The sequence below is a fragment of the Bombina bombina genome, chromosome 3 (genome assembly GCF_027579735.1).
Source record: "Bombina bombina isolate aBomBom1 chromosome 3, aBomBom1.pri, whole genome shotgun sequence".
NCBI lineage: Eukaryota > Metazoa > Chordata > Amphibia > Anura > Bombinatoridae > Bombina > Bombina bombina.
Window position 1 is genome coordinate 627,059,236 of NC_069501.1, and position 16,604 is coordinate 627,075,839.

At 37.5% G+C, this 16,604-nt stretch overlaps 1 protein-coding gene across 1 annotated transcript in view; it reads left to right on the forward strand.

Annotated features, from left to right (window-relative positions):
• The window catches only part of VAV1 (vav guanine nucleotide exchange factor 1), a 214,518-nt gene that overhangs the window by 94,060 nt on the left and 103,854 nt on the right, over positions 1-16,604 (forward strand). The window contains exons 12-14 of the mRNA XM_053707291.1: positions 219-305; positions 2,200-2,285; positions 2,537-2,669. Coding sequence (XP_053563266.1) covers positions 219-305; positions 2,200-2,285; positions 2,537-2,669 — 306 coding nt within the window. The remainder of the gene's footprint in view (positions 1-218; positions 306-2,199; positions 2,286-2,536; positions 2,670-16,604) is intronic.

A 16,604-nucleotide genomic window follows, 5' to 3' on the forward strand; every position in this document is an offset into this window, starting at 1 on the left:
CTATTCAGAATACTTTCTGTGCTTCCTAGTCTTGCTCCAAAGCTGTTTTAACATATGAATTTGTTGACATTAGTTATTACATATAAATTAAATTTAGAATTGTAAAAATGAACCAGTATGGATCAAGGTTGTAGAATGCAAGAAGGTTGTAGATTATTACCACGTAACTAGAAACATTTGTGGTCATGATTACTAATATATATGATGTCTCTTTATAGGACTTGGCTCAATGTGTCAATGAAGTAAAGAGAGACAATGAAACCCTGAAGCAAATTACAAATTTTCAACTGTGCATTGAAAATCTGGTAAACCTGGGTGGGGCTGAGAAATAAAATAATATATTAGGACACAGAAGCAGTGACAATGTTGTGAGATATATATTATAGATTTGATAAACATGGAGACAATATGAAATAGACTAATAATGGAAGATGTCTAGGAATAATTTTAAAGTGTTGGAGATTTGGACAAGGATGAAAATGGGAGGAGTATGTGTGTATGGGGGGGGGCAGAATACATTAATTTACATGTTCTTCTTATCCATAAGTCTGCAACAATGGTTATTTGAGAGCAACAAAAAAGGTCATTACTTTAGAATCGTACTGTCATTACCTTATAAATAGAGCTGTTCCCTACTATATATGTTTTAAAGATATGTAAATCCCTAAATGACTGGAGTTATTAACCATAAATGATTCACAGAGATGGCATATGCAGCAGGTTTTGGATATGAAAGCATAGGACATCTATCATGGCTAGACTCTATACATGAATTAAAATAAACAATAGAAAGCACTTAACAGTATAATAAACTAACAAAAACAAAACAATACAATTAAACCAATATGTGTCTTAAACACTGTGCACAGTAATATAAAGGATATAGACCACAATTTCCGTTGGATAGTTGTCAAAAAATGCATTGCTGGACACAAGACAGGCTGGTGCTGGGAAACTGCAACAGGGAAAGTACAAGCAAAAGTATTAATAGTGCCAAATGCAGAAGCATGGTCAGGCAGGCAGCAAGTATCCAACCTTAAGCAAGGTCACCAGCAGAATGTCCAGCAAAAAACAGGAACCAGGAATACAAACACCGAAAAGACGCCAATGCCAGAGCAAGTAGTAAAGGTATAGGCTACTTAACATATAGTCAGAGAGCACTTTCCTGATTGTCTGGCATCCAGAGGGGGTGGAACTGGGAGATACACATGATAATATTCTTGCACAATTCCCTTCAAGTAAACATCCGCGAGTGGCACAAACAGAGCAAGCTGGAGTCCCAGGTTCTATCCCATGCAAGACACACTGAGGGAAGTCACCAGAGGCATCCCTGCTGTGCAGTTTGCATTTTTGCATGGACAGAGCTTATGGGATCTTGACAGTACCTTATGGGATCCTGACAGAGTAGATGCCAGCAAAGTGTGATGGATGTTAAAGAGTTAATTAATTAACCAATGAGAGAAGATATGGATCGATATAAAGGAGCAGAGTGGACAGAAATTACCTTGAAAAAGCCTGTAGTACAGGTGAAACGTACATCATTTATTACAGACATTGACGTCACAAGAAGGGCAGGATTTTGAGTTTACATGCAAGCGGCTAGCTGTGAATTCCAGGTGGCAGCTGGCATTTAACACGTGGTAGAACCTACAGCTTGATTGTTTACTAATCTCATGTTACCCTTATGTACTAGGTCCATTGTTTTTAAGTTTTAATAAATTTCTATCTGGGTCTGCTTACGGCTCAGATAGTTTCTTTTACCACAGGAGTGAATGGTTAGATACTTATATTGAGAGCTAAGTCATAGCTCCTTTTAATTTAAATACGGCTTTATACTCTTACCGGACATCTGGGTTTTATAGAACTTCACTATTTGGCTTACCTTTTCATCTGCTTCAACATACCAGAATTGGAGATTCCCCTTATCCAACCATCGAGTGACATGTTGAACTATTTCCTTTATATTATTTTGCACACAGTGTTTTAGACACATATTGGTTTAATTCTATGCATGAATTAACTATGCTTAGCAATATATTAACTCATTGAGTTATTTCTTGGTTTCACTTAAACTTCTCCTCTAGCTGACACCCATTAGTTCACCTCTTTCACATATAAGGTTCTAATCTAATTACAGCTGATAACTTACATATTTTTACTCCAACTTGCATTCACATTTTATGGTTCTTGTCTCTTTAGACTGATTCTCTAGCACAGTATGGACGACCAAAGACTGACGGAGAGCTTAAAATCAATACTGTGGAGAAGAAATCAAAACTAGACAGGTAGAACATTTCAGCTTTCAAATTTTATTCTAAGCCTTCTCCCCCCACTGAAATCTTCCTTTACGTTTCTAACTAACCAAATATAATCTTTTTGTCACACAACTCAACAACCATTTATCTTTATCTCTCACTGCCACTACTATACAACATTTCTCTCCTTAAACCAAAAATACATCTTAATTACCAATAACCTTTGGTTCAAAAAACAGGTATGTATGTAGTAATGTGTATCTATTACCCGTGTGTTTCAGGTATGCTTTCCTCCTGGACCGCGCACTGCTGATATGTAAGAGGAAGGGGGATACATTTGACTTAAAAGAATTTATACATCTTCAGTCTTACCAGATACGTGATGATTCCTGCATGGAACGCGAAAACAAGAAGGTAACATCAACAAAATGTCAATATACTAAAAGAGGAACAAAAATGAGTATCTGTCAATGGAAAAGACATTCTACACATTAAACCTATGAGAGGGTTCTTACTATTTTTTTCTATTTGGGATATAATTATGAATCTTAGCGTGTTTTACCAATGTTTATTTAAAGTGACTTTGATGGTCTTTTCCAAACACACAAAATAAAGATATTAAAGGGACAGTCAACACTAAAATTGTAATTGTTTAAAAAGGACTTTACTACCCATTCCCCAGGTTTGCACAACCAACATTGTTATATTAATATACTTTATAATATTTAAAACTCTAAATTGCTGCCTGTTTCTAAGCCACTACAGACAGCATCTTATCACATGCTTTTTTATTAGCTTTTCACAACAGGGAACTGCTAGTTCATGTGGGCCATATAGATAACATTGTGCTCACACCCCTAGAGTTATTTAAAAATCAGCACAATACAGCACTAATTAGCTAAAATGCAAGTCACTAGATAATAAATAAAAAGTCATGTGATCAGGGGGCGGAGCTAGCCTGCAAAGAGAACAGTCGCAATGTGGCAGAGCTCCACCTCTAAAATTGTGAAAAAGTGATTTAAAGCCTGAAAAACTGCTTCACTCGGCAAGGTGGGTAGCTCCCAAGAGAGCGGAAGACCCGACTCGGTGCCGACATTAGCACACATCGGGCGACAATTTTAGAGCCCAAAGAGCACTCTCACATAAGCGGGTACAGCCCGGAGGACATCGGCCCTGCCGTGACTACATTTTCCTTACAGCCAGAAAAGCCGCCATCTTTGGGTCTAGAGCCAGCTACAGCGGGGAAGGGAATCACTGGTGACCGCCGAGATCTTCCTCACAGTTCCGAAATCCCAGTAAGACGCAGCTTCACTCCACAGACATTATGATTTAAATAACAGCAGCTAATCACAAAGGCACTCTCACCTCCAACTTCACTGAACTAACGTCAGAGGGTAATGGCTCCCAGCTCAATCGGGGTGCACAATCCCTCAACCTGAGGAATAACACCTAATCTAAATTATATAAATAGCTACACAGGCTCCATAGTTACAAAACGTTCCACCTGCTACTGTTTAGCTCACTACAGTAGCGAAAGGCCCACCATCTTTTAAATCTGTTAAAAGGGACCCCAAAAACTGCCTCGTTTAATATCTTATAGAGTCTGGGCAGTAACAACAGACCTCCCACACAGCAGGCCTAACAATTTATCACATAACCCATCTGCTCAGAATCCTAGCCCCTGAAGCAGTTAGACTTATCTCAGCCAACTCACACAAACCTGTCAGTCAAAGCTAGGGGCCTATTGGACATTTATAACTCTAGCAGTGGGTTTAATCAACCAGACTACTTGCTTAGCACTATGAACTACTCATCACATAAAATAATGGCCTAATCTCCAAGGTCCCATATCAGGCACATGACAGAAAAAAAACATTTATTCATCCTCAAAAACAAAAAAGTTTCACAAAGTTTATCAATTGCACTACTAGGTCCAAGACTTTCTAAATGGTCACAACTTTAAAACAATGTCTCAAGCCCTTAAGAAAAAGCTGAAGGGCGGCTCCACCCCTAGGAGGACAGTGAGGGACCACTTCCAACACTCTGAATCGTCCATGGGAGGTAGATTAGAGGACGAACTCTCAGACTGCCCCCCAGAGATGGATCCTGAACATCTACAACTAACCTCCGCTATTCCCTCGAACATTAGGGAATTGACAGGTGCAAATAACAATCTTGTAGATACCATTAAAGCAGTCCTAGCCACCCATCATGACTCTCTCTGCAAGTGTTTCAATAAATCCTGCTCTGATCTAAAAAGAGACATTGCCTCCATAGGTGAACGTACAGACATACTGGGTGAAAACAAGAGGATCTCACAGTAGACCACTCTAACTTGGTCTCCTACTCACAATCCTTGTCTGAACAGATCTCATCACTGGAAACAAAACTTGCCGACCTGGAGGACAACTAGCCCCAAGGGCGAAATAACCAAGATCCCACCAGTCGAATCACAAAACATCCCTACTCTCAGCACAAGAAGTTAAATGGCCTACCTCCTAAAGTTTAATTGCCCGGGAATCTTGCACAACCATAACCACAAGCATTAGCCAGCAACACTTACTCCAATACCAAAATATGGACTACTAATTTAACAGTGTTTAGTTAACAATATAACCAAATCTTTCAACATAAATCTTATCAAATTTTAATAAATCTATTAGAACTTCCAAAAAAAAATATAATATAATTAAGCTATTCGGCCCAAAATAGTCTTTTAATACTTAAAAAATCAACCAGAGATTGTTGCACAGTACTACCAATTCAACATATACCAATTAATCTAGCATGAAATTACTTCTAAATTAGCCACAATAAAACAAATTCTAACATATATTACAATAACTACAAATAACATGACATTAAAATACATAAATACTTTCTTAATAATAATATTTAACACTAGTATACTTACTACCCTGGTCTAATTAATATTAAATATAAAAATAAGATACCTTTAAATTCACAGCTGCAGCTATACTATGCTATAGAGAATTTCTTTGCTAAGGCCTATTTAATATATAAAAGAAATTAAATGCACATACATTTCCAGATACCAATAAGAGAGCTTCAGCTTTTCTAACCAGAGATTTTCCAAAGTCATACGTTGAAGGTATTTTTGCAAACACAGAAGTATTTCAAACCAGGCCACAAACCAAAGTCTGTTTTTGTGTCTCTTCCCTTCTTTGCATAGTATTTTTGTCTGACCAGTTTCACCTTCATTTCTAAATAACCCAATGGAATTCTCTGGGTACACCCTTGGTCTGAGCTTATCTCTCATTGGCCCTTGGAAATGCATATGGTAATTTTAAATCCCCTGACAATGTAAAATACCCTTTGGTTGCAATTCTCGCATTGAACACCGGGGGGGACTACAGGCAATGGAATGCAGCTTCATTAGCAAATACTACTAAAGAAAAATATATTTCCTTAAATGTATATTTAATATATTTATTATTTCCTAGTATTAATTAACTATTTGTTCAATACATGGCCCATCTAATGTAACTGAGCACGCATTTACAAGTCCAAACATGGGTATATTTAGAATATATATATATATATATATATATATGATAAATATTTCCTACTATTTTATATCATAATGTCGTCTGTAAATAGCAGTCTGATGTGATTAATCATATAGCCATATTAATAAGTAATTATATTCTTAGTTATTTGCTTCTTCACAGAATCATAGCATTTAATATCCTGGTATTACATTGCATTTTTGAGCATATCTCTATATTCCATACATACCTGCAATAGAATTTAGTTGGAACCAATATTACCATAGATATATACATATATTTAACTTCATTATTATTTACTGTATAATATATATATATTTTATTTGAAGTCATTCCTTAATACGGTACAGGAATATGGTCTCATAGCTATGATTTCAGTCATAGGTCAATTTATCTAGTATGTATTTATTTCAAAACCTAATTTTCACACCAGATTCTGAAAAACAGAAACAAATGTAGTTTTATTCTGAGAGTTTGCAAAACATTTTAAATTCACCAATACAATTATTTGTTTAATTATCAGACACTTATTTAATATAGGATATTAGGCCTTTCTCTCAGACTTATATATATATATATATATATGGATATACATTTTAGTATATCAACTTCTATGGAACTTTACAGATACCCATTATACTTTAATATCTCAATTTTTCTAAAGATTTAATTTTTCCCTGAGAGTATGAGGGTGATTTATTTGTAATATACAATAGAGATGTATTGTCTGGATTTTGTATATTTGAACTCCGCATGGGGTAATTAACTCTTAGAGGATAAGGGCTATATTCCCTGAGATTCGGCTAGCTTCAAATACTGATCACTGCATACTGTCCCTGACATTGCAGGGGATCGTTATCTAGGTATGGAGCTTGTAGGCAATTCCTTTAATTAAGTTATTTAGGTATACATCAAAGTGCAATCTGCATAGTGAGTGGGGACATTTGTCTGCTTTGAACTCTGATGTGTAATTAGCAAAGGGGGGTGGTGTCACCTAATTTCTGACATCAGACTTGCAATACAAATAAATGTACCTAGCAATGATCAGAGCATGTCCAAGTTTAATATTTAATATATAAATTAATTATTTCAGCTTTTCATACATGTGTGTGTGTGTGTGTGTGTATATATATATATATATATATATATATATATATATATATATATATATAATGTCACTCAGCAATACCCTGACATAGATTCCCCTTTTAATTTTAAGATATATGGGACACATGTTTTGGAATTGACTGAAATCCAGTGGTAATTGGTGAGTGTACAAACAGTACACATCATAGACAGTCTTACTACGAAGAGAGTCCATTATTTTTCAATTCTCATATTTATGCTCATTAGCTAGACCTCTTATCTATGATTTAATCTTATTCATCTATTAAACTACAACACTTCCTTAGTGTGCTTGGGGAAATGACCTTTCATTCTCCCTCTATGACTTGGAGTTGGGACCTAGGATGGCATGCTCGCAACTAATTAATATGGACCCATTTATCCATAAAAGTATCATTTTTAGGGATCCTAATTTTATAGGCAACTGGAGATATTTTGTCAGTAATGACAAATAGACCCTTCCGTGATGGAAGAAATTTCTTCTCTTTAACTTGATCTCTCCCAAAGTTCAAAAGATAAACTTTATCTTTGATTTCATATTCCTTTTTGGAAGTTTTTAGATCATAATAAGTTTTAGCAGCGGTTGCAGCCTTCTCGTTTCTTTGAGCAAATGCAAAAGCATATTGCAGATGCTTTCTTACATTTTCCACATACTGATGTGTAGTAGCAGCATTAATTAAATTCTGATCTGATGTACAGTAAATGTTGAGGTAGAACCATTCTTCTACCAGTCATCAATTCAAAAGGAGACATTTTAGTATCACTACTTGGAGTTGCTCTTAATGCCATTAGAACTAGAGGTAATTTTACATCCCAGGCCTTACCTATTTCACTCACAAACTTTTTGAGTATTTTTACAATGGACTGGTTGTAACGCTCGACACCACCACTCGAGGCAGTTGTATTTGCTATATGGAGCATTCTTTTAACCCCTAGTATCTTCCACATGTTTGTCATCATTTCACTAGTGAAGTGGTTCCCCCCCATCGGTATCGATTCGCTGGGGTAAGCCAAAACTGGAAAACACATGGTTAATGAGCAATGCTGCGCATGTTTCAGCACTATTATTAGGTGCACTGATGCCCTCTACACATTTTGTGAACAGGCATGTTAATGTCAACATGTATCTGTTACCTCTTGATGACCTAGTTACTGGACCAATAAAATCAATTTGTATATCTGACCATGGCATTACCATCCCCCTTCTCTGCAATGGCGCTCTATGCGTTGGGGCAGTGGTTGGTACTGTGGACAGATTAAATAACCTTGACAGAAGGGTTGGACATCCTTCAACATATGCGGCCAAAAGGCGTAGTCACACAATATTTCATATGTTAATTTGGTACCACAATGACCAGATGTGGGAGCATCATGGGCATGTTGAAGCATGAGACCTCTGAACTGGGTAGGTATCACCCATTGTTGGATACCTGTTTTAGAGGTTCTAATTAACAAACCATCCTGTAATTTGAATTGTGATTTGGACTTCATTAAAGGGACAGTTTACTCAAAATTTTTCTCCCATTTAATTTGTTCCCAATGATCCACTTTACCTGCTGGAGTGTATTAAATGGTTTACAAGTAGCTCCTTTACCCTTATATTGGCATTTGAAATAGTTGATTTAGCATGTGGTATTCCCACCTATTCTGAAAGTTTGTGACCGCAGGTCCAAGCTATAGATAAGCGTTGTAAACACAGCCAGCAGAAGAAATTACACTCCCAGTGGGATATAGCAGAGATAAGGTAATAAAAATATTGATTTTCCATTGTTCTTTCCAAGTACTGGTGATTTGTATTATGGACAAATATAAGATAAAGAAACAGGTATATGTATACAATGTCATACAGTAATGAGATATGATTATACCTACAAGCTCAACCCATTTTATTAGGTTGTGGCTTCAAAACACAAAATCAGAGCTTTAATATACACAAATAAACCATAGAAAGTTAATTTTCATACATTTTTTACTCCTTAGTTGGTAAATAAATAAATTGTAAACACATTAAGGGAAAAACTATTTTACAGTATACTGTCCCTTTAAGATCCTAAGATCTTCCTTACCAATACAGTCCTCTTTTGAGATGGGATTGTTTTCAGGATTTTCTATATGTTTATAGAATATACCTATAATGGGGTCTTATTTTTGAGTAGTGATCAGGTCTTCACTAGGAGAATCCTGACTCCATTGTACCAGGTTAGGCTCATTTTGTTGTTTGGCCTGGTTTCTGGTAATGGCTTCTACATCAATTGCACCCATTAAATGGTCAATATTAAGGAACTCTCCAGTTATGGCTCCTTGTTTGGCTAATTAATCTGCAAGATCATTGCCAGGACCTTGAATTCTAGGATGACCCTTGGTCTTTTTCCAGTGTATGGTTAACCCATTGGAAACCACTAATTTATCAATCTTGCAGAACAACTTGCCATGTTTGACTGGTTGTTTTTAGTTTTCTGCATGCCATTTCTTTTCCAAGTTGGCAGGTATTCAACAAAACTGTCACGCACATAATATTCAGTAATAATCACAAATTCATGAATACCTTGTTCAATAGCCATCTCAATGATTTTTAGAACAGCAATTATTTCTGCAACTTGACTGGATTTTGGTCCAATGTTGAATCCTACAGAAATATTTGGGAATCCATTTGCCCAAGCTATACCAATGCCAGCGACTAATCTGCGCTCATTATCAATAGTGGCATGGTAAGAACAACCATCAACATATACCCAAGGTAATGTTTGACAATGGTTCTCATTGTATATTTTATATGGGGAAAGCAATTGTTCCTCCAGGAAATCATCTTCTATTAAATCTTCCCCATGATCTTTAGCAGTACAGTCGTGGAGCTCAGTAAGCCCCTGTGCGACTGGATTCTTTCTTTTTTTTTTTTTTGCTTATAGCGAATTTCTAATGGCCAGCCTTGTAAGGAAAGAGTCCACACTGTTATGTGGCTGTTAGTCAGATTCCCATCTCTTATTCTCTCACTTTGCAAATATAGCAAAGGCTGGTGGGCCGTTTCTACAATAATTTTCTCGCCCTGTATGTAGCTGCGGAAATTTTGTAGAGCCCATACTGATAAGAGGGCTTTTTCGCCAATCATTAAAATGTATTTCTACTGGGGATAAAGTTTTGCTCACATAAGCAATGACTTTGCTTAAATTATCATGTTTTTGGTATAAAATAGCACTCATGCTTATATCTGTGTAACCTGTTTCTAAGTAGAAAGGTTTACCACCTTCAGGGTAAGCTAAGCAAGGTGCTTGAGTGAGTTTTCTCTTCAGATTTCATATGGCTTTCTCTTAAACCTCACTCCAGTGCCATACTATATCCTTCTTTAGAAGATGTAGCAGTGGTATAGCTAATTCTGCATAATTAGCAATAAATTTGCGAGAATAATTTGTCATACCCAGGAATGATCTTAATTCCTTTAAATAAGTAGGGTTCTTAGAATTTATTATGGCATCAAGCTTTTTCTTCTGAGGATTTAACCCTTCAGAAGTAACTTCATGTCCCAAGAAGTTTACACGGGTACGGCACCACTGAGCTTTTTGTAGGGATAATTTGACACATGCCCTTTTAAGTTGGCTGAGGACATGTTTAAGTTCTGTGATGTGTTTTTCAAAGTCTGTGCTTTTGATTAACACATCATCAACATAGGGTAATGTCCCTCTTTCCAGTGCATCAGGCATAGCCTTATGCATGAATACAGCAAATTCATGTAATGAATTTATGTATTCAAACGGAAGTCTTTGGAATGCATATTGGACCTTCTGGAAGGAAAACACTAGCTTATACTGGTCTTCCTCATGTACCTTTTATGATCCCATATCCCTGGTAGTGAATATCTTAGATCCAGCATCTGCGCTAGGCACTGGTCAATGTATGGCACAGGCCAGCCAGACATGTAGACTCGTTTGTTAAGATGTCTTAAGTCAGCACACAAACACCATTGTCCATTGGGTTTAAGAATACCTAGAATGGGATTATTATAAGAGCTATGCACCTGTCTGAGGATAACCCGTTCTTCCAAGTTTCTTATGATTTGTGCAAGTGAATCATACAGGGAGTGCAGAATTATTAGGCAAATGAGTATTTTGACCACATCATCCTCTTTATGCATGTTGTCTTACTCCAAGCTGTATAGGCTCGAAAGCCTACTACCAATTAAGCATATTAGGTGATGTGCATCTCTGTAATGAGAAGGGGTGTGGTCTAATGACATCAACACCCTATATCAGGTGTGCATAATTATTAGGCAACATCCTTTCCTTTGGCAAAATGGGTCAAAAGAAGGACTTGACAGGCTCAGAAAAGTCAAAAATAGTGAGATATCTTGCAGAGGGATGCAGCACTCTTAAAATTGCAAAGCTTCTGAAGCGTGATCATCGAACAATCAAGCATTTCATTCAAAACAGTCAACAGGGTCGCAAGAAGCGTGTGGAAAAACCAAGGCGCAAAATAACTGCCCATGAACTGAGAAAAGTCAAGCGTGCAGCTGCCAAGATGCCACTTGCCACCAGTTTGGCCATATTTCAGATCTGCAACATCACTGGAGTGCCCAAAAGCACAAGGTGTGCAATACTCAGAGACATGGCCAAGGTAAGAAAGGCTGAAAGACGACCACGACTGAACAAGACACACAAGCTGAAACGTCAAGAAATATCTCAAGACTGATTTTTCTAAGGGTGAGTCTTGATGGGCCAGATGGATGGGCCCGTGGCTGGATTGGTAAAGGGCAGAGAGCTCCAGTCCGACTCAGACGCCAGCAAGATGGAGGTGGAGTACTGGTTTGGGCTGGTATCATCAGATGAGCTTGTGGGGCCTTTTCAGGTTGAGGATGGAGTCAAGCTCAACTCCCAGTCCTACTGCCAGTTTCTGGAAGACACCTTCTTCAAGCAGTGGTACAGGAAGAAGTCTGCATCCTTCAAGAAAAAACATGATTTTCATGCAGGACAATGCTCCATCACACGCGTCCAAGTACTCCACAGCATGGCTGGCAAGAAAGGGTATAAAAGAAGAAAATCTAATGACATGGCCTCCTTGTTCACCTGATCTGAACCCCATTGAGAACCTGTGGTCCATCATCAAATGTGAGATTTACAAGGAGGGAAAACAGTACACCTCTCTGAACACCGTCTGGGAGGCTGTGGTTGCTGCTGCACGCAATGTTGATGGTGAACAGATCAAAACACTGACAGAATCCATGGATGGCAGGCTTTTGAGTGTCCTTGCAAAGAAAGGTGGCTATATTGGTCACTGATTTGTTTTTGTTTTGTTTTTGAATGTCAGAAATGTATATTTGTGAATGTTGAGATGTTATATTGGTTTCACTGGTAAAAATAAATAATTGAAATGGGTATATATTTGTTTTTTGTTAAGTTGCCTAATAATTATGCACAGTAATAGTCAAGTGCACACACAGATATCCCCCTAAAATAGCTATAACTAAAAACAAACTAAAAACTACTTCCAAAACTATTCAGCTTTGATATTAATGAGTTTTTTGGGTTCATTGAGAACATGGTTATTGTTCAATAATAAAATTAATCCTCAAAAATACAACTTGCCTAATAATTCTGCACTGCCTGTATGAGGCCAAAGGAAGTCTGTTTGTTTAACTTGTTTAACAAATACAGGTGGTGCATTGGGATCCGTTTGGATTCTTGCAATGTGTAAGTCTGTAGTCCCACAGTCATACTAATCCCTAGCAAAAATACCCTTGTACTCCATCAGGAGTTCTCGTAGCAGTTGGCATTCATCATCACTGGAACAGCCATTAGCTAAGGAGATTTGCTCTTCGACTATTTGCTGAAGTGCTGGAAAGATTTCAGGCTGTCCTATCTCATAGGCTTCTTCAAGCCTAGAGGTGAGGTCCCCTTAATTATAATTTACATTACCCCCAAGATCCTGCATATTGGGGTATTTTAGTTCTCTGATCGGTTGATCAAATACCAGGGAGGCTTCGTCAATTTTACAGCTGCCTTCCTCTGAGCTGAAAGGGTAAATAGATTGAATTGTAAATAATCCTTCTGGCATGGATGCAAAGGATTGTTCTATTAACTGTTCTTCAGTTAAGTACCTTTCAGGTATTAGCCTGATTACATTATTCTGGAATCCAAAAGTGTAATAACTGGATTCCAGAGCATATCCTATGGTAGTTCCTTTGGATAAGGTGATATCCTGTGGGGTCATGTTATGCACAATAACATGTATTGGAATAGTTCAAATATTTACCATAGGAGTATGGGTCATTGTCATACCCATATTTTGCATTCTCTGGGAGATGCAAATTAGCGCTTCAGAAGTTTTTAACTTCTGACCCCTTTTTACCTGTAAAGGTAAGAGAAATTTATAAGGCTCAGCAGGGATTACAATATCATTAGACACCTGCATATTCACAGCATATGGCATTTGCTGGTTTGATTTAAGGGCTGCATTTGCATCCTGAGATATTTCAGGGTCCCTTTTCAACCTGCTCAAAGGTTAATCAAATCTATTTGTATGGAATATCTATGCAAGAGATCATTGCCAATATATATTTGATTATGGGGATTATTTAAAACTAAAAATAGGTGTTTTGCTGATTTATTACCTATGGAGATAGATAATAAACATTTAGCTGTAATGTTTTAGCTTTCAGAGTTATCATCTAGGTCATGGACCAAGTGATCTTGGGGAGAAAGATATTTAATTACTTTAGGTTCAGCTATCTGCACCAATAAGCCTTCGCTTATATAGCTAGCTTCTTGTTTTAAGTTTAATTTAGCATACTTGTTTTTTCCCAGGTCATGCACTTGCATAGGGATAAATAAATCATCCTTAATTTTCTCAACTTCTGCAAGGACTTGAGAGTGATCACCCCCTTTAGGGAATTTAGGATCTCCTTTGTGTAGAGATATGGTTAATACATTGCTATATTTGGCTATTGTCCAAGGCGAAAATGTAATAGTATGACCATCAGAGCCACTTAGGGGAGCCTGATCATCTATTTGCAGGACAGTTATTTCAGGTACTGAGCTATTCCTGAAATAAATCTCAACAGCATCTAGCTTCTCTTCCACCACATGACAGTTATGTCTGCTGTAAGGTATGCTGGACTGTTCATAATTAATAGGTCTTGTGACTTTCAACCAAATAATATTATTTATGCAATCAATTACGGTACTTAAATGCTTAAGAAGGTCAATACCAATTATTAAATGATCATTTGGCAGATCCACTATAATGACAGGGTGTCATATTACCCTGTTTCCCAGCTTTAGTTTTAACCATGCAGTGCCCCAGACTTTGAGAGAGTCACCCCCAACACCTATTAATGAACCATCAAATTCACTGCTTGTGAAATTTAGGCTTGTGGAGCATTAGCTCATTTAGCTGTGTGTAGTACCTGTGGGATAAAATAGTTGCCTGAGATCCAGTATCAATTAATCCAATGATAGGGTTGGTAACTGAATCCTGGAGCTCAGCTAATACATAATATCTCCCCTCAGTTTCTACAATTTCACACATAAAATTATCATGTTCACTTATTTGTGGGCTTCACCACAAATTACCTGAATCAGCCACATTACCTGATATGGTACATTTCTTACCCACCACCTCCTCTATAATAGGGATAACTGGTTTCCTGCATATTGCATCACAGTCAGGGCTTCCCTCTCAAGGTGAGGACTGCTCTGCACATCCACCTGTGGGAATAAGGTTTAGGGAGAACTGCAAAAGAGGAGATTCATTAATGCTTCCAGACAGGGGACACCTGTCATCACAGTTAGGCCTTCCGTTGCTGGGCTGTAGGGAGAGAATTTGATTAGTATCATTAATAACATTTATTATCCCCTTTGGTATTTCTCTCCCCCCCCAGATAACATCTGAGTATTTATGCTTGTGCCTGTGGCATATTGTTGGCCACTGGCGTCACCCCTATAAAAGGATTATTGGGTTTCTGAGCCGTAAGAGCGTGACTCATATTAGCAAACTGTTCACATAATTGATTTAACTGCATACTAAGTTGACCCACTTGATTATATAAGCTATTTCTACCCATGGGCCAATTTGTTTATGCCCCAGGGTATTGATTCCTGGATTGTTGTGATCCCTCAGACACATAGCCATTATATCTATTTTGATGTGGTTGTCTTTGGGGTTCAACTTGTCCAGCGTTAATATCCTACGGTGCACTATTTAATTGGGGTGTCTGGTTATCCTGAGAGTATCTGCGCCACTTATGGTATCTACTTCTACAGGGATACAGATTACCTTGTGGGTATTAGTCTCTTTGGGGATATCTATTTATTTGGGTATGCCCCCCATTTTGAATATATTCTCTCCTATTAGCCTGTGGATTCTGCACCTCAGCCCTTGGTGGGGGAGGGGCAGACTCAAAACTTTGTGGGGAAGGCCTGTTTTCTCTGGCCACTTCCGCGTAAGTTTTCTTTTTGGATTCAAAATTGAGGGGGCTAGGTGACACCCTAGTTTCTGCCACAATTTTGGGCCTTGGTTCTCTTTTAACCCCTTGTTCACTGGACTGTTGAATGGAGTATAATTTTATACTCTCTCTGATCAGCCAATCCAATGAACATCAAAGTCTCTAGCCAAAGTTACTTTGATGTGTGAGGGTAATGCTTCATAGAATAAATTTACAAATGCTGAGCTTTCAAATTTTTGGATTGTTTTCTGCCATACTGTAAGCACCTTTTAGCGTAGAAAGGAATTCAATTGGGCTTTGATTTGCCCCACATTTCAAACTGTATACAGCTGCTCTAGCAGTGGTGGCTGTACAATACTGCCCAAACTCCCTTTTGCACTGTTGTTTTATTTCACTCCAAGTATAAATATTCATATCTTTCAGTGAAATAAAAAACTTACAATATTTACCTTCAAATACCCATGGCAGAAATTCAATTTTAGACTGCTCACTATAAACATTTAGTATAGATAAAGCATTTTCATAGGCCTCTAAGTGGTCGATTATAGAAATGGTCCCCCTTTTTGAGACTACAGGTACTACACTGTTTAAGAATTTAATTATCTTATGGTGTCATACACTTTATTAGGTACAGCTTAGGTTTTTCTAGGGACCTTATTATTAGGGCTGGAGTGCCCCCTATCTGTCCTATTTTTGCTATGGGGCAATCCCTTATGTGTATTATTATTATATGGGCTATCTGGGTAGCTGGCTCCGCTCTCTGGCTCACTATAATAACTGAGAACAAACGAAAGATTGAATACAACAATCATTAAAGAATACACTTAAAGCACTCAATGCAGACACCTGGTGATTAAATCAGGTATATATGGGTCCAAAAGGGGGGGAGACCAAGAGGAATTTCACTGACTATCAAGTTAAAATATAACTTTTATTAAACGCAATAAAATGAGAATTTAAAATATTGGGATGTGCAATTAAAATAAAGAGCTAGAAAGGATTGAAATTCAGTTAGCTCGGATTGTGTACCCAAAGTTGGTGTATGTAGTATCTTATTTAAGACCACAATAAGTGTGTAAAGGGTATCAGTGTGATTGGTGTGAACGTAAGCTGAGTACAGTGCTTAAAATAGAAATGGATTCTTTGTGTGGTAATAGTGTTACCTATATTAAACACAATGTACCTAGATGTAGATACTACAAAGAGGGGTGTAACCACCAGTTTGCAATATAAATGAAATCTAGTAACAATTCTCTAATGAAC